We start from the raw sequence: 22,275 nt of genomic DNA, 5'->3' as shown, positions 1-22,275 counted from the left end.
GAAGTAGCCTCGAGTCTTCCTTTGTGTATTGTGAAGTAGATATGAGTGAAATTAATTTTCAAAAAATAATAACTATAGAGTGGGACTTGGCTCCACCCATCAACTGTTGAGCCAATAGAGGGAGATCTAAGTTGACTGTGAAGAAAAGGACAGCGTTAAGCGACCTAATTGATTGAAAAAGTTCGGCAAGCATCATCAGAGAGTACTGGAATATCCATGTTATGAAATTTTGATTAAAAATGGCCAGGTCAAAACTACTTAAAAAAATAAATTAAAAAAAATGTAACATGCACGGATTAATTGTTCCAAATATGATCAGTGACGGACTAGGTGAAGCTTAATTTCAGACTGGCTTTTAAGATTTATTTTTAAGACTGTTCTATGATCAGAACAAGTGTGAAAAATCAAGCCAAAAAGTAAATCAAGTGTGGAAAAAAAGTAAACCAATGCATTCCCGAAATTTCCAATCGACACTAGGCATTAAGAGGTTTAACTACTAATGGAAAATAGATTTATGTATTTGGGCTTTATGCCAGCACTCAGGTCCACAGAATTAGTTTGCTTTCAGTCTGAAAAGGACAAAATATGGTCTTGACCCGAGACCTGAAGGTGCATTGAACTTGCAGCATCATTAATCAGCAGATCTATGGCCACCTAAACTCATCTGTAAGCCTCAAAAATCTGAAGCCTCATAATACAAATCAAAACCTGCTATGAAGAGAACCAAGCATAACATCAGACATTGATTCACAGGTTCAGGCACACATGCACCTCAAATGCATTTTGGCAAGACATCAAAATTCTGCCACATGCATTTTTCGTCATGCAAATTCTACAAGAGAAGTTTCACATATCTGATTCTGGAAAAATTGTGTCATGTCAATCTAGATGCGCAGGGAGAAGTAATACCGAGCATGCTGTAACGATCTTGTGCGTCAATGACACTGCAGAATCAGAGTCATTTCCCTCACTTCTTCTTCTCGCCAGTCTTTGTCTCGCACTTTCGGGAACCTGGCAGCTCATCAAAGTTACACAAGACTTAATTCTCAACACCCGCACAACCGTTCGCTGTATACCGGCAGTTACTTCTCAAGACAGGAAGGAAAGCTGAGACCTGGCTCATTTACAGAGCAGATTCTGTCTTGAAGCTTAAAGGCAGAAACCTTTGACAGCACGCCAAAAACAAAAACAAAAAATTGGTGCCAATATAGATAGTTCTCAAAAACTTATCTGTTCTGCCAAGCACTAGAAGTGTTCATATTGCACAACTTGTCTTGCCACATAAAACAATTTGACACATGAACAGAATAAACGTGACATGACCAGACATGATTATCATATATACACACAATGTTGTATTCATACGTGTCAAGACATCACATTGATGTCTATTTATCTTTAATTAAGCATATCAGGTTTATTACAGACTAACCCTTTGGAACTAAATGTGAAATATGTTGAATTGTTAGGCTAGACAATGTGTTTATCTCAAAACTGTATTTATCATAACCTGTGTTTGTTTTTATATATATATATATATATATATATATATATATATATATATATATATATATATATATATATAAAACAGTTTATCTCACTTTATAGCTCATATTTGATGGCAAAATAATACATTTTGTAGCTATTAGCTAATAGTTTAAATATACAGTACAGTACACACATCTTTGCCAGAAACTATGGTGACTACGGTAAATCCCATCTGAAATCCCTGATTAAAACTATTATCAAATAGCAACAAAATTGATTATTTTGACGTCAAATCTAAGCTATAACGTGAGATAAAAAACAGTTTTCTCCTAGTTCAGCAAAACATGTCAAGCTCAGGCAGACAGACGATTTAAATGTCTAGTTTCATAACACACATACAGATGAGCCATGTGGCTTTTGGCAGCTCATTTCTAAAGGAAAGCAGGATAATCTAATCCTGAGGGAAGGGCTGTGGGAGGCAGGTTGTCTTAAAAGTTCCTCTTACACATTTATCATGAAGAAATCTGACAGAAATCGATCAATAAAGCTCGAAACACATGAGAGTCGAGCGTGATCGCGCACCGTCAAATTTAAATACCCCCAACGCGCGTCACCAGCACTTTCACATGACACCCTTGATTTACACCAAAAATACCCCCGTGGCAAGGCAGCCTGTACATACCAACCGTCACCCATATGTTAAATAGACCATAATTTCCATACCTGCCGTGGAACCAGTCCTTACAAATGTCGCATTCGATCATAAACCGGTTAACATCATAGGGCCGCCGGCAGACACAGTATAGCGGGGCAGCCGCCATCTTCCTAATGTCCCTAAACAACGCTGAGCACTGTAGGGGCGGGATTAACGTCAGCGGAATCTCCCGAAGGGAAATAGGGGCGTGGTTAACATAAACGGAAACTGCCGAAGGAAAATCCGTCTAGTGCGCGTCGAGTAGACATCCGTGCCTTCCACTGCCTACATGGGATCCAACACGAACACTTGGAGGTTTAAATGAATGAAGACAGATTGTGGGCGTACTACTTTTGACAATAAAATTAAATTCATACACGACAATGCTGTTAAAATTATAATTAGGATCTCAATTTTCATTTACCCGAGCCGGCAACACCACAGGCTACGTGATTTAACGCCAAATTATATTATTTTGGCGTCAAACCTGACCTATAAAGTGAGATAAAAAAATAAAACCGTTTTATACAAGTTCAGCAAAGCATCTCAAGCTGAGGCAGATTTAAAAATCTAGCTTCATGAAACATACAGATGATCCATGTGGCGTACTACTATGATTATCATGTCAAATGATATAGGGCACTGCCTGAGGCGAGACACTAAAAGTAAAGCAAGTGTTTAATATGAGTAAACCAGGTTTAATAACTACTACAGAATCACAAGCTTTTCCAATTTACACTCCAAAAGTAATAATAAACGCTTAATTTACAATTAAATAGTGACCAGGTAGACTGTACAGGTAAAGACGCAAGGGTCATTGGAACAAGTGCATTCATGCCGTAGCATCAGCGTGCTGCACGTGGACTACGTGATCAGCGGCGTTCTGACATGCGCAGATAGTAGCTGGGGGAGGGGCTACGCACAAATCACATTGAACTGGCGATTTCTTTCTTTCTTTCTTTCTTTCTTTCTTTCTTTCTTTCTTTCTTTCTTTCTTTCTTTCTTTCTTTCTTTCTTTCTTTCTTTCTTTCTTTCTTTCTTTCTTTCTTTTTGGCTGTGCAAACAATAAATGTTAAGGCTAACACACATAAATGTTAACACTATCACACACGCACATAATTAAAATTACATTTAATATAATGCGAAAAATAAATGAATATTATTAGCCTATATATTAATGTAAACATTAAATACATACACATAGCATTTAGTATGTATATAAATAGGGAAATAACTAGTATTAAGATGTTTTCTAAGTCTTCATAAAGCAGCTCATCAGTTTTAATGGTTTCAAGAATAATTTGGGATGGAGGGATCCAATCCAATTTGACTTTTCAATTGAATTTGAGACAAAGTATTTCCAGGACATGGTGAAGGCAAAAATTTGACTTTGACTTGTGCGCCATCTAGCGTTGGATGGATGAATGTGACCATGTTATTTACTGATATGCTTGATTTAATCGTCTATCAAACCACACACGTGCATTAAAATAACATGATTTTTACATTTATGGTTAAATTGCTTTTATTGTATTTTCTTACTTATGTTGTTATTTGTCATTTAAAAAAAAAAAATCCTAACAGTTGTATGGTAGGCGAAACCTGCAAAACAATAGGCTAAATATATAGGCCTATGCAAATAAATACATAAATCCACATATTCCTACATTAACATATACATAACAGAATGTGTGCGCAGATAAATAATTAAAAAAATCAATTGAATGTTGGGGGACATAAAAAAGGGACCTTTTTTATTTTATTTCCCCCAACATCACAAATTATTTATGTATTTATCTCCTTGCACATTTAATTATTTATATTACATTTATTAATTTTGTGGATATATTTATTTATTTAATCACACATGTATTTAGTTATTTATTGCTTTTGCAGGTTTCATCCTCCATAGTCATAATTGTAGCTGTAAAACTTATTTTTGTAATTATAGCTGTAGCAGAAATAGTGTATACTGTATTGTTGTATTGTAACTGAGTATTGTTGATGTTCTTAGGATGTTAGGTTAATGACTAAAGTAGTTGGAATTAAGTTTTAATGCTGGTGAACTCATCTGTTTTTCACTGTGATTTTAGCAATTATTACTAATTAGAAACGAGATTACGAGATGAGTGAATGCTTGGATACAGTCTTCACTACATGTATGCCATTCTCATGCAATCTTTCTCAGTAACCACTAGATGTGGCTAGAAATCACTGTGTGTTCTGTTTTTTTTATCTCTCCCTGCGTCCCGATGTCCACACTATCCATCCTAAATAGTAAGCGAGATTAGAATAATTGTGTCCCAAAGCATAGTATGTTGAAAAGATTATGTAAAAAGTCCTTGAATGGTCTATTATCTCCGGTAGATATTCAAAGTGTGGATCTGTGCACACTATAAAGGCTAATACTGCCAATGTGGACTGGAGGAGGATTCGGTTCAGAACTACAAACAAGTGTAAAAAGTGTTAAAAACTACAAAACATGGTGACAGATATGTGTGACAGACGGTGAGAGGTTTAGATAAAGATTTGAGTGACTAATAATCAGTTTAACCCGATGTAAAATGTGTAGGATTTTAACTGTGATTTTAAGATGATTGATGTGCCCTTTAAGATGACTGACATGCCAGTTTACGGTGACAGGATGTGAGTGACAGAGAGCAAAGATGCAATTGTATGACGTAACACAACCCGATTCTAAAAAAGTTGGGACACTAAATTGTGAATAAAAAAGAATACAATAATTTACAAACTTATATATTATATTTACAATAGAATATAGATAACATCAGATGTTGAAAGTAATATTTTTTTTAAATGTCATGCCCACACAATATCTTCTTTATTATTGCAACCTGCACTGAAAACAAATACTGCGCGCTTTTCTTGCAATTGCAATACAACGCCCTTTAAAAAAGTATTTGTTCAATCACACAGTCCATGAATATGCAGTTTGCATAATTTTATTGTACATGATTTATCATTAAAGCTACACTGTGTGATATTTTCCCCCATCTAGCGGTGAAAGGGTATATGACCATCCAATGAATAATAGTTTCTGTTCCTCTCAATTCTGATTTCGTTTTAACTCCTACGGTGGCCTATTCAGTCCAAGATTAACATGACAATCCCCCTCTTCACATTCGACACGGTGCCATCGAGTGTTAAAACGCAAAAGGCGAAGCTTAAATATACAGGTATGTCCCTCTTTGGCTACTTTCAAGATGGAGGGGCAACATGGCGACCAGCATTCAAACCCCTCACCCGTATGTATTTTCAAAGGCATATTATAAACTTACGAGAATACTTTATTACTTGAAAGAAGTAAATATATATTAATGTAAGTGTTTTTAGCTAAGAATAAACTAAAAAAAGTTACACAGTGTAGCTTTAAGGTCTCAAGAATGTCCTAAATAGATAATATAGTAGAGTGAGAAACTAAAAAAACAGGAAATCTAACAATTTATTGTGTGAGTGAATTTTGACATACCAGTTCAAGAAATGTGAAAGTTTTGTGTGAACTGTCATAATGTGTGAAGAATGAGAGGGTGCAAAGAAGAAGAAGAAGAGGAAAAAGGAACGCTGAAAAAGCCATCATCAGACAGATCGGTGACAAGTCCTCAAAGTATTACTGTATCAACATAAAACAAGCCAAGAATGAAATCAACAAAACCACTACCCATTTACTGAGACCTTCTAACAAAATCTCATCAAAACATGTTTATGCAACCAGATGTTCTAATGTGTTTACCATAGGCTGAATGTCCAGTGCAAGCACATGAACAGATACGCATATAAAGATACATTTCTACATTTTCTGAAATAGAAAAACTTGTCATTAGATGTTAGGGTTTTGCTATGATGCAAAAATGTTCTAAATTGCCCGTGTGGTTGCTAGGGTGTTGCTAGGTGGCCGAGAGTAATTATCCCACCACTAAGTCAAGATAAATATGGCTCAAGTCCCTCATTCAATGTAAATCTGTTTGTTTAGTTTTTATTTTTAAGTAGGAGCAACAGTAGCAAACACACTAATCACATATTATACTTTGAAGTAAATAATTTAACATGCTATACGTCCACACTATGACGCCAAGTTAAACACTCTTCCATTACATCACAGTAACAGTCTATCTATAGATGTGTTGACAGGCCGTATCCCATAGCTCCACCTCGAAGGGTTTTTGTTGACTTGATAAGACTCCTTAACACTCATATATCCTTACCATTTTTGTCTTACATATAAAAGATGTATTTGATTGTGCTAATTTAAAAACTTGATAAAACATATTTAACCTAACGTCCTCTTCTGATGCATCTAAACAGATGGAAAACCTAATCTGCACCACAAATCCCTGCAGATAAGTGGTGTGTAACACATTACTTGTTGATAAGTGGTGTATTTCTCTTCTTCCATGCCTCTCTATCTGTCTTATGGGTCTCTGTGGACCAGTGCACATGTATATATATCACCAAAAGTGTCTGGCTTCTCCCTTTGAGAGTTTCACTGACCTGAATATTATTGTCTTAACTGAATGCATTTTAGGTATGATATTTTTATTTATTTTTTAAATTATGCCACCTTGTACCCATGTGGTTTTACCAATTTAGATCTACTGTATATAATTTATATTGTGAGAGAAGAGCTTTTACCTTGGTCTAAAATGAAAGTAACATAATGGCATAACAATAATACTGATAATAAACTGTATTAGACATTGTATTAGACAACTGTATTTTAGCTGTATTTTTATTAGCCAATGAATAAAATAATGAAGAACAATTTGGCGTTCTTGTACGCATAAAATCAACAGCGTTAATGTGCTATAACTGTCCTGATATCATAATAAAGAGAAAAAAAAGTATATCTTACAGATTCTCTCCAGTTCTGTCAGGTTGGATAGTAAACGTAGGTGGACAGCCATTTTCAGGTCTCTCCAGAGATGCTCAATTGGGTTTAAGTCAGGGCTCTGGCTGGGCCATTTAAGAACAGTCATGGAGTTGTTGTGAAGCCACTCATTTGTTATTTTAGCTGTGTGTTTAGGGTCATTGTCTTGTTGCAAGGTGAACCTTCGGCCCAGTTCGAGGTCTTAAGCAATAGGATATCCCTGTACTTGGCCACATTCATCTTTCCATCAATTGCAACCAGTCATCCAGTCCATGCAGCTGAAAAACACCCCCACAGCATGATGCTGCCACCACCATGCTTCACAGTTGGGATTGTATTAGACAGATGATGAGTTTTGCCAACACATTATACTTAGAATTAAGCCCAAAAAGTTTTATCTTGGTCTAATCAGGCCAGAGAATCTTATTTCTCACCATCTTGTCCTTCAGGTGTTTTTTTTTTTTTTAGCAAACTCCATGTGGGCTTTCATGTGTCTTGCACTAAGGAGAGGCTCTTGTTGGACCATTCTGCCATAAAGGCCTGACTGGTGGAGGGGTGCAGTGATGGTTGACTTCCTACAACTTTCTCCGATCTCCAGACTTCATCTCTGGAGCTCAGACACAGTGATCTTTAAGTTCTTCTTTACCTCTCTCACCAAGGCTCTAGGAAGGGTTCTGGTCGTCCCAAACGTCTTCTATTTAAGGATTATGGAGGCCACTGTGCTCTTAAAAACCTTAAGTGCAGATGGATAGTTTTTTTGAAACCTTGGCTAGATCTGTGCCTTGCCCCCATTCTGTCTCTGAGTTCTTCAGGCAGTTCCTTTGACCTCATGATTCTCATTTGCTCTGACACGCACTGTGAGCTGTAAGGTCTTATATTGACAGGTGTGTGTGTGTCTTTCCTAATCAAGTCCAATCAGTATAATCAAACACAGCTTGACTTAAATGAAGGTGTAGAACCATCTCAAGGATTATCAGAAGAAATGGACAGCACCTGAGTTAAATATATGAGTGTCACAGCAAAGGGTCTGAATACTCACACTGCATTCACACCGGACGAGAATGACGCAAATGAATTGCGCTATTTGCGCGAAGTTGGCCGCGTGAACATTTTGAATCCATTCAGATTCCAAAGTTCCAAAGTGAACCAATCCAAAGTTCAGATTTTTCAATTTGTTCGGATCGTGTTCAAAACGCTCAATTCACATGATTCTTGCAGCGTCATTCGTGCAAAATGCATCATTTGTGCCTCAGCATAGGATCATGTGATATTTCAGTTTTCTTTTTAAAATAAACGTGCACAAATGTCAACAATTATGTGTGTTTCTGTCAATATGGGGTGCTGTGTGTACATTAATGAGAAAAAAATGAACTTAAATGATTTTAACAAATGGCTGCAATATAAAAATTCAAGGGGGTCTGAATACTTTCCGTACCCTCCTCACATTCCGTGAGCACGTGTGCATGTGTGCGCGTGCATGTGTGCATGATTTGTAAAAAAGAAAATATTTTTTTACCTTAATTTATTAAACAACAACAAATTATAAATTAGTTTTAAAAACTTTTTGCGGGAAAATGTTAAGATTCATGTATTTAAGGTGTAAGGAAAAATCATGTTTAACCTCATAATTACACCACATGACCTTTTTTATACATTTTAAACCTTTTTTTGAAAATGGCATAAAGCTTTCTCTAAACAATATGACACCAACATAAATACAACGGGTAAAATATGAACTTGGCATGCGTTTTAAACCAGATTTTTAAAAGAATTGTCTTTATTGTGGACGCCCTTATTTGTCATAGATCATCTAAAAAGGCTTGAATAAGCTGTAAAGTGAAACAGCCCTTGCAGACGGTCAAAAGTCTGGCTCTGTAATAGTAAAGTTCATCTGGTTAATAGTTTACAGACTGAAGCGTTAACTCTGCTGACACATAGGGGGAGATGTCTGGCTATGGCAGTGGTCCAGACGTGCAGTGATGCAGCATGCTGCTCTCTCAGTAATAAGTCCACTGCTGAGTGCTGACGCTACTGTTATCACTGCTAATGTTGCGGCGTGATGATTGTTTTCTCCATCTTGAGCTCAGTGCGGGGTGTATCACTTATACAATGACAACAGGAGCATGGGGCCAGGGAGCTCAAGAAAAAATATGTCAAGAACGAAGTAACTGCAATGCTTTCCAGATGACTACTAAGCACCGTGTGTGTGTGTGTGTGTGTGTGTGTGTGTGTGTGTGTGTTCGCAGAGTGTGCTGTGCCTGGGGCGTGTAAAGTGAGGTCTTGGGTGAGTCTTGGTTGACTCAGTCAAATAGTTGTTGTCGTAAACCCTTGGCCTGCTGATTAAATAAGTTAAGCAGCAGACAAAAAGGTCTTCAGACCCGCAATCACCAAGGTCTAGGGTTGGACAGACATTGCAACAAATAACCAGAGTGGCAAAGATGACCACTGTGCTGCCTCTTTGCCTGCAAAACATGTCCGAAATATAGTATGTTGCGTAGAAGTGTTAAATAATTGAAATGGTAAGATCAAAACACATTGTCGAAACCAAGAATCTCATTTTGACGTCATGTCATGCGGCAACCCCAAACCCTAGCAATTGGATTAGCTGAAAAAGAGTGATGGCTCTCAATGTTTTGATGGTGCCTGGGGGGTTCAATGTTTACACTTTTGGAAGAAAGAAACCCATGAATGGCATACTAATCGTAGTCAATGAACAATGGGCTGAGAGAATGTGCTTTGACATAAAAAATAGCCGTAATAAAATAAACCTTTAATGCGTTCTCATTGACAGAATTTTCCAATTTTCTGTGTTTCCACATCAAACTGGCAATGGACTTACAGTGTAGGCTTGGTATATATGACTGATTAATATGTCAACAGTTCTCTGGAGTCAAAAGGGTTTGGAGTCGACACTGTAATCACTGATTCATGCACAGAGGGTGGCACGTGGCCACTCGGTTATGAATGAATGCCCTCTGTGTTGAAAGGTTGGCTGATTTCCATTATAATCTTTGTTTTATTTATATTATAATTAATCATTAAATTACTCACTGGCCAGTGGTTAACGGGTTCTGTTTCTCTTCTTGTTTGCCTGACCACAGCTTATATTAAATGTGAATTGTGTGCTCATATAAACACATAGTGGAATGAGAACATTAATGGGGAAATCTCAAGGGATGGTGTTAGAGAAGAGTTTGTTTTAGCAAAATTGTTAGATTTACTGTCCAAGAATGTGTGAATGTAAAGTGCTAAACAAGGAGACAGGAAGTCTCTTCAGGGGTGTGAAAAATAAATGGAGCCTAGCATCATAACTGGCATGAAACCTTAAAGTGAATAAAAATAAGTGACTAATTTTGGAATGCTCTGCCTTATCAACTATGTGAATGGAAGTCTATTTCCACCTCAAAGTAAAAACAAAAAGAAGAAAAGTAAGGAAAGAAAAAGAAAAAGAAAATTTGAAAGACAAAGTTTAAAATCGTGGGTGGTTCATAGGGTGATAGACTTTAGCAGCACAGCGACCCTACATAGGACAAATGGTTTAGAAAATGGAGAAATAAAAATTGTGAGAAAGAAAAAAAGATGCAATTGCAAGATATAAAGTCACAATTATGAGAAACGAAATCACAATTTCAAGATAGTCATATTGTGATAAAGTTTTCTAGTGACTAATCACATCTAAATTTTTTCGTTGGCCAAATTAAATTTCAGTGAATTAAATTGCATCAATTCACAGAAATTAAATTTGGCCAACTGAAAATTTTTGATATGATTAGTCACTAGAAAATTTTCAATTGGGGACTGATTTAATTTTTTTTTTTTTTTTTTACAGTTTTTGTAACTCACAACGGGACTTTAAAGTCACAGTTTCAAGTAACAAAATCGCAATTGCAAGAGACAGCAACATTTCGATATATACATTTAAAAAATAAAGGTACAATTACTTTGTTTTACTCTTTCATAAATTACATCAACGTTCTGAATTTATCATGTTGCTAAAGTAACAACACAGTAATCTAATAAGCATTAAAACACAGTACACAAATATTGGGTAATAGGCCATTGTAGTTAGACGGAAGAATCTTGAAAGTCCTCAACAATTCTTCACCAATTTTAAAAACTATTAAAAATTAAGAATTCTTAAAATGTCAAAAAATAATTAAATAAATCCCAAAAATATTATAAATTTATGGCCACAATATCTTTTTTTCCCCTGCATGTCATGTGTGGGGCTCTGTAGCATTGAATTAAGTATATATATACTTTTTTAACTCAAATAACTTAAATAACATTTTTTTAGCTTGTCGCAATGCATTCTGGCAACCATTAAGTTTAAATGTTGGCTTACATTTTGGCCAAAATAATGCTAAGCATATAGTTTCTATTCACTGCAAGAAAAGCCACACATACCACACAAACAGCCCAAGAGCAGCAGGTCACCACAGGCTGTGCCATTATACATTTAGTGCTAAACTGGCTGTGAAAGGTTGGATTGGGCCCCAGGGAGCCCTACTGGCTCTATAAGCTGCAGCACACACCCATGCTTACCCTGCATGCCACTAAACACCCAAGTCAAGTGTGTCCACACATTTACAATATGATCAATAGATGTGCATTCAATGATCTCATCTCTAATTGACATCCCACTGCCAATCTTCTCTCTTCCCCTGCCATCAAAATTTATGCAAACCAGAACAATAATGAGGTAGAATTTGAAATCTTCCAAATGCAATTTGAAATGTTGTGGATTCAAAGGATATTTCCAAGCTCCTAAAAGGCTTAATGCATTATACAAGTGCACTATAACACAGCGGAATATGTATAACAAGTATATACAAGTATTTTCTTTACTGATAGCTAAATAAATCATATGAAAGTGCATCTCTAGAGTCGATATCTACTAACATGCTGACATGCACATTAAGGGTCATAAGTCATCCACTGCACCAAAACGCTGAGGCTGTAAAAGACTAATTATATGATCTGCGGTACACATGTTGACAGGTCAATCTGCCTTCGCAGTACACAAGCAGTTGCATTTTTGTATGAAATATGTTTGCTGGTAGCGTGTGTGTGTGTCTATTTGTGTGTGTGTGTTTGGTTTAGTCAAGCAGAGCAGCAAATCCTAGCCTTAATGAACACAGTCACGGTTAGATGAGAGAGATGATACTGTAGACTGCGCCTGACAAATGCACCAGACGCTAAAACAGCATTATGTTAACATGGTCTGTTGGTTAATGAGCCATTCAGTGTTAATCTTGTCAACAAAATGACTGATGAAAATATTGGCTGATGGGGGATTTTGGTGATTTTATCAACGATAATGAAAATTGTTTTTAATTTAACACATATTGTAGTATATTAATAATACATTAACAATGTTTTTGAAGAAACCTGCAGGGAGAAAAAACTGTAGTTTTTCTTCATATTTTGCAAAATATGTTGTAAGTTCATCTGCTTGAGTTGAAAACTTTAAACTAATAAACCACTTTTTTAAAATCAGGATAACTAACTCACTCAAACGTTTTCTATATACCGTATATAGGCTAATGAGATTTATCAAGTCTGCACAAAAAAATTAAAAGAACAAAACATCAGATCTCAACGGGGGGAAAATGTCATCCTGATTATCTATACTATATGGACTGGGTAATGTGTTAGGAATGAAAGGATGCCACATTGTTTGATGGAAATGAAAATGATCAACCTACAGAGGACTATTTTCAAAATCAAAGTGAAAAAAAATATGCTTTAGGCTTGTTAATTTTGCTGAAATGTCATTGCAGCAACTCAAAACGCTACTCAGTAGTTTGTATGGTCTCCACATGTTTGTATGCATGCCTGACAACGTCAGGGCACAATCCTGATGAGACAATGGATGGTGTCCTGGGGTATTTCCTCACAGATCTGGACCAGGGCATCACTGAGCTCCTGGACAGTCTGAGGTGCAACCTGGCACCTTCGGATGGATCGAAACACTGTCCCAGAGGTGCTCTTTTGGATTGAGGTCAGGTGAGCGTGTTGGCCATTCAATGTCATCAATTCCTTCATCCTCCAGGAACTGCTTGCATACTCTCGCCACATGAGGTCGGGCATTATTGTGCACTAGGAGGAACCCAGGACCCGCTGCACCAGCGTAGGGTCTGACAATGGGTCCAATACATAATGGCTGTAAGGGTGCCATTGTCTAGCCATGTGTCCCTCCATGGATATGCCTCCCCAGACCATCACTGACCCACCACCAAACCAGTCATGCTGAATGATGTGACAGGCAGCATAACTCCACGGCTTCTCCAGACTCTTTCTCGACGTTCACGTGTTTTCCGGGTGAACCTGCTCTCATCTGTGAAAAGCACAGGGCACCAGTGGAGGACCTACCAATTCTGGTGTTCAACAGCAAATGCCAATTGAGCTCCATGGTGCCGGGCAATGAGCACAGGGCCCACTAGAGGACGTCGGGCTCTCAGGCCACCTCATGAAATCTGTTTCTGATTTTTTGGTCAGAGACATTCACACCAATGGCCTGATGGAGGTCATTTTGTAGGGCTCTGGCAGTACTCATCCTGTTCCTCCTTGCACAAAGAAGCAGATATTGATCCTTCTGATGGGCTAAGAACATTCTACGGCCCTGTCCAGCTCTTCAAGAGTAACTGCATGTTTTCTGGAATATCCTCCATACTCTTGAGACTGTGTTTGCAGACACCTCAAACCTTCTGGCAATGGCACCTATTGATGTGCCATCCTGGAGGAGTTGGACTGCTTGTGCAAAATCTGTAGAGTCCAGGTATCGCTTCATGCTACCAGAAGTGACACTGACCCAAGCCAAATACAAAACTAGTGAAAAACAGTCAAGAAAAACAGAAAAGATGAGTAGGGAAATAAAATGTCTGTGGCCTCCACCTGTAAAACCATTCCTGTTTTGGGGTCGTCTCATTGTTGCCCATCTGGTGAACCTGTTGTTAATTTCATTAACACCAAAGTAGCTGAAACTTATTAACAACCCCCTCTGCTACTGACCAGATCAATATCCCAGGAGTTTAACTGACTTGATGCTATTCTCTGATTAAAAAGTGTTCCTTTAATTTTTTGAGTAGTGTATATATATATAAAGTAATATTACAACTTACATTTGCACAGACAATGTAGTTAACGAACAGGTTCACTCTCTGAACTCTGAACTAAGTTACACGCTAATAGGAATACTATTGCTCTTGAATATTATTTTGTTACTTATGTTGGCTTCAAAACTACTTAATGTAATCCAATATCTAAAATGTTATAAATTAGGGCACTTGATCTGCTATTGTACTAAAGAGGGACATTTTTATTATGCATTAAATAACCAAAGATAATAAATGTCAACTAAATATTTCACATGCTTCCCACATTAAAATGTATTAAGTTAAAATAGAATGTACAACTATTTAGCCCTGTACTTTGATGATTAATATTATACAACAGTTTGCAGAGAGAGAAAAAAAAGAGTGAAAGAGATTCAAAGATTTCCTCAGTTGATGTAATTTCCTCTTTTCATGAGCAGATCAATAACAGTGACAGTTATATAGCTCAGAACCTTTTAAGTAATTAAAACTGGTAAATGTCTGGGAGACGTAATTATGTGCCTCTAACAAATGAGCTTGAAATTATCTTAGAGATTATTATCTATAGAGATTCAACAAGGTTGTATAGAGATTCAACAAGGTTGATTCAACAACACTGTAAAAAAAATAGTTGACCCAAAAGTGAAAATTCTGTCATTATTCATTCACCATGTTATGATATGTTATTTCAAAAGAGTGCATTATGACATAAGTGGATTGAGTGGCAAGCATCATTGATTCTCTTTTATAACATAACCAATAACAGAAGAGCATGCATTAGAATATGCAAAAAGGCTTTGCTTTACATTTGACAGAAAAAAATATAAAATAAATTACATCCAAGACATATTGACATGGAAATCCCATGTCCATGCCCTTAGATTATACCACTTTGTCAGCTTTGGTTTGCACTGGTCACATGTGTTTGTAATTGTATGTGGTTGATTAGCCAGCCTGTTTTGTCGTAATGAACCCATTTCTCTGGATTCTCAAAGTGGCCTCGAACACTGTTTGAACCTTTCATCAGCAAATGAGGTAATGGCACAATGAGGTATTCCAGTAAAGAACCAAAGCCTCATGTAAATGGATACATGATCCGGTCCATCTGCCGGCTGCAGCCTTATCTTTACCATGTTTGTACCTGGACCTCTTAAAAGTTGGTGTTTATGTGAATACCTGAACTCCAAACGTTTGCTATGATTTATATTTACTTGATATTCAAAGCACAAAATGTTCAAAATGCAACCAGCCCTTATCAGTCAGTTTCTGAGAATCTAAAACAACAGTTTCCTTCCCAAAATCGATTAAAGGTGGCCTATGAGTGCGGACATTTAGTGTAATAGCACAGTTTGTAAAACTCTGTGCTTGTCTGTGTTCCCGACGTTCCAGAGTATGTGAGCAGAATGAAAAATAGGGAGTGATTACAGAACACTTTCAACAGGAATGGGAAATTATTGTCTCTCCACTGCACTTATATAAGTTATTTAGGATATGGAAAGGCAATCATTCCCTTTTCCAAAACTCATTCAGGCTCTGTTGTGATTGCCTGTATTGAAGCAGTGATACGCAGTGGAATGGTTCACGTTAAGCATGAAATGACTGTGAAATTCGAAATACAAGCTGTAAATTGTTTTCCCCATTTATTTCATAAATATGAACTCAGTCTTGGCATGTTGGCTAAGTATGTGTACATTTTACTGTCATTCAGTAGACTGATTGCTTAGAAATGTTACAGCGCATCTTTCTTCAAAAACCACATGATGTAAAGTATACATGTCTATATCAAACTTTACAGGATGATTTATGCGTGAGCTACACTCTAAAGTTTAATACTCGGGGTGAGGAGTTTGCTCAAATTACTAATTGTGCTGCTAATAAAGCATATTTATCTTTCATTGTTAGGACACAGTGTATGCTACATTCTGCCATTGTGTACATATTAAATCAAGATTCATTTATAATATACAGTCGTTTATTTAAACAAAGACAAACTTACACTGGTGCAGGAATGTTACCGCTTATTTAATTTAAATGCACATCTTGCAGTTTTTTAATCTGGAATTTAAGTTTTTAACTCCGTCCATAAAAAATTCAATCCATCAACTGAAGTCAACATGCATTCTTCTTCAGTAAATTAAACGTAATTGAATTGCACTGTGTGGATGACAGGCCTCGCTCAGATCTAGATTTACATGATGATTGGTCATGCCTGTCTGCAATGACCTCTGGCCCCAGGAAGCATATAAAACAGCAGGATGTTTGGACAGAGCGGATTCATAACAGCTCCCCGAATGTTTAGCCAATACTCTTTCATTCCGCCCAACCAGACTAATCAGAGAAATGTGGCGTTGTTTCGCGTTAATTTACCCAGTGTGCAAGGGAATAATGCATGGCGCCCTATTCTTAATTACAGAAACAAAGTCACAAGTTGAGTGCATTGTTATTGATTGTGCAGGGTCTTTTTCCAGGGTAGAGGAAATTTATAGCTGTAATACAATTCAATTTTCAGATGAAGCCATCACAATATTAGTTAAACGTTAGAGCACTTTCAGTGGGAGTCACTTCCTGAAGCGCTAACTTGAAGTCAGATTTCTGTAGGGAGTGTTTACTGAATAATGATATAGGAAACTGAAACCATAATGACCCAGAAAGTGGAAAATAAGTTTAAAATATTTGTAAGCAGAGCATCTGGCAACATTGTCCAGAGGCAGAATTTGCTCTGCTCAGCAACTACTGGTAAAAGAAGCATCATAGACCCGTGATTATCCAATAATGTTGTACATCAAAAAGGCTGCCAATCTGAAATAACATACTGATTATACAGTAGAAAATGATTTTGCCAGGTCTGAGAATACTTGCATGCACAATGTACGATAATGTACTGTCAGCAACTCTTTGTGTTACAAAATATGAGAGGTGTGTTATGAGAGAATGGTGAGTTATACAGTCTAGTGTCATAATACAAAAATATTTGACCACAGAATGTCACAACTGACCAATCAGAATCAAGCAGTCCATAGAATATCGAACAATATCTGCTTTTCATCTGTTCATCTGTCTGTGTGTTTCCCAGTGAAATGAATCCACAGTTGGGTTGGGTGAACTTTAGGCCACCGTACAAAGCAGCCTTGATCTGGTCGTCCCTCAGGAAAACCAGCAACAACAGACATCCTGCCCTGGTTTCTAAACCACAGGTGAGTGAACTTGGTAGGTGTCAAGGGGACGTTGGGGTTTTAGTAGCTATCCGGGGGATAGTTTGGGAGTAGGAAGTTTCATTAAGGTCAAAAGGGTGGCCGCATGAATACAGAATGTGGTTTCTGAGGTATATCAATTATTCCACAAGGGAAGGTTCCTCTCCCTCAGAGTCGCACGAGGTCCCACGGACTGAATAGTCACATCATGCATCTGCATTCTATGGCTTGAGAGGTAAGTGATATGCTTTGTCCTTTGACCCCGACAGAAAAGCCGACATTTGTCACGCAGGACTTGGCTTCTGGAACATCTGTCAGAAGGCAGGTAGTCACCAGGGCAAACAGGGTCGATGCTCCCGCCCATGATGAATGGATGCTAATGGAAACTGACTGAAGACGGCTTGACCCTCAGTCAGCCTACAAATCTGAATTTACTGTGGCTGCCAAAGAGTCTTTCACATGTTGTGAATTCTGGGTAAACAGTATTTACTGTGTTTTAGGACATGATTTTGACTTTCAGTCAAAAGCTAGGTACCTTGTCATATTTAGTTTTCTTTCGACACCTGATGATTTTTAATCATTAACATTGTTCATTTCAGACTTTAAAGGCCATATTATGCCTTTTTTACAAAGCCTCGATAATGTTTTTGGTGTCTACTAGTATAGGTTTTCAATTCTTTAATGTTCAAAAAACATTATTTTTCACATTTTACATTGTTGCAGCACCTCTCTTCCCAGTCTGTCAATAACACTGTTTAGTTTCAGGCTCTATGAAGCCCCTCCTTCTGAAAAGCACAATGTGCTCTGATTGGTCAGCTGGATCTGTATGTTGTGACTGGTCAACAGCTTCCAGCGTGTTTGGGAAATGTCACGCCCCATACTAGTTTCAGCAAACTACTAGCGCAACTCAACCAGGCCTTGCTCCCTTTTTGTGTAAATCTTAGGTATGAAATATTTAAGTGAGGGATATTGTGACGTACATTTCCTGGAAGAAAACTCAAGATTATAAAAGACGTTTGAAGGAGTTCAGAAACAGTGCTTACTGATATGAATTGGAGTGGACTTTGCTTGTGTAACTAGCAGACTTTTTCATGCTCTAACAGCGAAACTAAAGATAGTTGAAAATGTAAAAAAGCATAATAGATCCTCTTTAAAGTGCCAATTTGATGTTAAATGTTGTTAAATACATAGCTTAGTGGCAATGGTGCTCACTTGGGCAGTGGGATATCGAAACCAGTATTATGCAGGAGTTAAATACTGACTTTTGTGGTGATCTTGGTGCCTTGGACGAAATATGAGCCAACTAGAGATATGAGTTTTGACTCCCCAAAAAGCATGAAAAATTATGTTAAAACTCTTTTTTTGGTAATACTATATAGCTATATACAAGCAATCAAAAACTTTACATGGTGAACCAGGTGATTTGTTTCTTAAATTGGATTAAAGTGATAGTTTAAAAATTTAAATAGGTAATATGTAAAAAATAGATAAGTAAAAAGGGTAGATAGGTAAAAAAATAATAATAATAATATATATATATATATATATATATATATATATATATATATATATATATATATATATACTGTTCTGTTTCTCGCACAAACTGATTGTTTCAACATCAATGTGTCGTCACGAGCCCCTGTGTTTAATATGGATTCGTATGTCTATTGTGTTTTTTTACTCTCATAGTGACTCTCATAGAAAAACACCCCATTGACATGCATTATACGGCAACGGTTGGAGTTAAAAAATTTCATTTGTGTTCTACTGAAGAAACAAACACACCTACATCTTGGATGCCCTGGGGGTAAGCAGATATATAACATTTTCATTTTTGAGTGAACTATCCCTTTAAGATCTATTGGAAACTATTAGAGTTGAATCATGTTCAATTCAAAGGCTCAGTGATCTGTTCATGACTGTTCTTAACAGATGAAACCAAAGTATGACTTCAGAAGACCTTTTTAGTCGCTAGTCTTGAAGTCAAGAAATGCCAATTATTTTGTTCCACAGACAAAAGGAAGCCATAAAGTTTGAGTAAATAAAAAGTTTTTACATTTGTGGGTTAAATATTCATTTACCACAAGCAGTTCCAGGTTTAAAGCTGTTTTTTAAAATAACGGAATGGGGCACATTTGGCTGCATTTCAAGTTTCGCTTGCTTAGTACCATATCTGTTCTGAGTCTGACGCTGCCAAATGAAATCTATTTGTTACTTTGATCAAGAGTAGGCCACCCAGTTGACCAGATGAGTATTCTTCATTACCTTATTTCCCTAGAGGTCGAGAAGGTCACCCTTGAGACTGTCAATTGAGATGGACAGCTGACCTCTCACCTTTCCAAAGGCTCAATAGGGCAATCATGACCATTCATAGCAGCTAACAGCAATGTGATTTTCTAAAAGAGAATGACCACAGGACAAGATCTACTGACACCAGCTGCCTAGATGGAGGAATTGATTGTCAAGCCAGATATATCCTTCAAGAGATGGCCCCAATTGCACTCAATAAGAATTATTTAGTTTCTGTTGTGTCCTTTTGAGCTCTTTGAGATAATAGAAGTGATCTGCAAAGGCAATTAAATGAAAACACTGTAATGAAAAGGTTAAGTCACCACAATGTCACGTAGAGTAATCGGTAACACTATTTTACTGTCGATGTTACACATTTTACTTGTAGTTATTCTAGTAATTACAATAAACTGTACATTATTAAATGCAACTAACCCTAAACTACACCATAATCCTAACCATAACACTAGTAAGTATATGTAGTTAATTGTTATTACTCAGTACTTCAATTTATGATTACACAGTAACATGGAAATAATGGCATTTTAAATAATGTCTAACCACTCAATGGTGGTCTTGCGAAGTTGGACACATTCCTGGATCAACAACTTTTAGAATAAATGCTCTAACCTCAACCATAATTTCCCTCTAAAATCTGATGGAAATCATAAGTTCATAAGACGGCCAATGACATGACACAGATTTTTGACTATTAATTAATAAATAACATTCAGGAACAATAACATTTTAAAATTCTATGAAACCAAAATGAACAAAAAGAGTATAAATCTTAAATGTGTCGATTTTTTAGAAGATCTTTACCATGTACACTCTAATATGTAATTGACCCAGGAATGTAGCCGAAGCCCCAACCTTAAAATCTGATTGTTCAACTGAAATGTTGTTCCAGGACCCAAAATGATGCGAATCCAAGAACATGTCCAACTTGGCAAAATCCCAATAGGCCTGTCCAACCGAATGGAATAAGAGGAGTAATTCTGATGGATGAATCCTTGAAGGGAATGTTGACTCTGGTGCTCCATGTTCTTAACAGTTCTAATTTACCGCTTGTTTCAGAGTTATCCACATTCAGGGAGGTCTGTGACAGTCATTGGAATGTATAGAAACTAAGTTGTGACCCCTTCGAGAAAGGTCAAGCAGGTTGGTGAAAACCCCAGTTTTGAGGGTAGACCTCAGCAGCGTTGTTTTTTGTTTTCACTGTCTAAAAATGTTCACTTTCTCTCTCCCAATGCAATGTGTGCATTCTTTCTAGGGTCTTTGCTTGGTATGTTCATCTGTTTTCACTTGCTATAGGTTCCACCTGTCTACCAGCGAGGCAAACAATACCGTGAAATGTCGATGGACCGATGTTCCCTTTTTTCTGTCCTGTCAGATTTCCTTTCAGGTGAGGTTGGTGGATCCAGTCCAGCAGAGACTCAGAGAGCAGACAGACCATGAAGAAGGTGATTGTTTACAGGCGTTCTGGAGGAACAAAGTAAAGAGCATGTTCTGCAGTATATCACATTGATTAGTACAGTGTTTCCCCACCGGGGTGCCGCAGGGTGCCGTCTGAGGAGAGCAGGGGTGCTGTGTAAAAGGTGCCTGTGTAAAATAATGCTTTATGTATGTTTCTGTCGATGGATACAGGTGCTGGCTCCTCAGTGATACATTACAACAGCGATGATAATAAAAGAAAATCGTTGGCAAAACGGTCTCTTTTAGTAAACTTTGTTCAATGCATGTGAGTGCTGCTGTGTGTTGAAATATGAATACGGGTGTAGTGCTAGAAGACGCGAATGAAAAATCGTGCGCGCTGTGAGAAAATTGTCTCGTCTCACAGCGAGCAAATATTAAGTTCTCTTTCAAGTCTTACGTTTGAATGGACAAACTCACACAACAAGTATGTCAACATGTCCATGTTTATGAGTATCCAAGCAGACATAGTCTGTATGTCTTAAGAGAAGTTTATACAGTCAAGAAAGACAACACATATCCCTGCATTAGGTCTTAAAGGGGCAGTAGCCTTTACTGCTCTGTTTAATGTCAAACAAAAGGACATCACTCACTGCTCTTGATTGAATAGCTTTTGCAAGTTTAATAAGGATTAATCTTTAATTTAAACAGTTAAATATGCAGTTATTTTACATTTGATTACTTTATTCAATTTATGTACCTAAAACCTAATGTTAGACCATAATTAAAAGCATAATTTTATTAGTATCTTTGCTTGATAGTATTGTTTTTGTGCTGCTGCTTTTATTAAACTTATTTGTTCTTATTTTCTTTATTTTTATTCGTCAGTAGTCCTTTTTTTCCTGAACATACCAAATACCGAACCGTACTGAAACCGTGACCCTAAAACCGTGATACAAAGCAAACCGTGAGCAATCTGTACCGTCACACCCCTATAGCATAACGTATGCGATTGGGTGCCACAAAATTTAGAACATTTTCAAAGGGTGCCATGACTGAAAAAAGGTTGGGAAACACTGGATTAGTGCATGGCGCTGTGCTATGTAAAGTTATATACCCCCAAATCATTCTCATCTGCAAACTTCAGTTCACCTACAGACAGTGAGTTTAATTGGTATTGTTCAAATTTACCATCATCATTTACAATTACATTTA

At 37.1% G+C, this 22,275-nt stretch overlaps 1 protein-coding gene across 2 annotated transcripts in view; it reads right to left on the bottom strand.

Annotated features, from left to right (window-relative positions):
- Positions 1 to 22,275, bottom strand: part of kdm7aa (lysine (K)-specific demethylase 7Aa) — a 61,610-nt gene that overhangs the window by 22,365 nt on the left and 16,970 nt on the right. The window contains exon 1 of one of the 2 annotated variants that reach the window (XM_067428072.1): positions 2,212 to 2,331. The exons of the other annotated variant lie outside the window; for it this stretch is intronic. Coding sequence (XP_067284173.1) covers positions 2,212 to 2,309 — 98 coding nt within the window. The 5' untranslated portion in view covers positions 2,310 to 2,331. Of the gene's footprint in view, positions 1 to 2,211; positions 2,332 to 22,275 lie in introns of those variants that run through there. 2 annotated transcript variants of the gene reach the window in all.

This window comes from Pseudorasbora parva, chromosome 20, assembly GCF_024679245.1.
Source record: "Pseudorasbora parva isolate DD20220531a chromosome 20, ASM2467924v1, whole genome shotgun sequence".
Lineage (NCBI taxonomy): Eukaryota > Metazoa > Chordata > Actinopteri > Cypriniformes > Gobionidae > Pseudorasbora > Pseudorasbora parva.
This window is presented reverse-complemented; position numbering and strand designations above follow the sequence as displayed.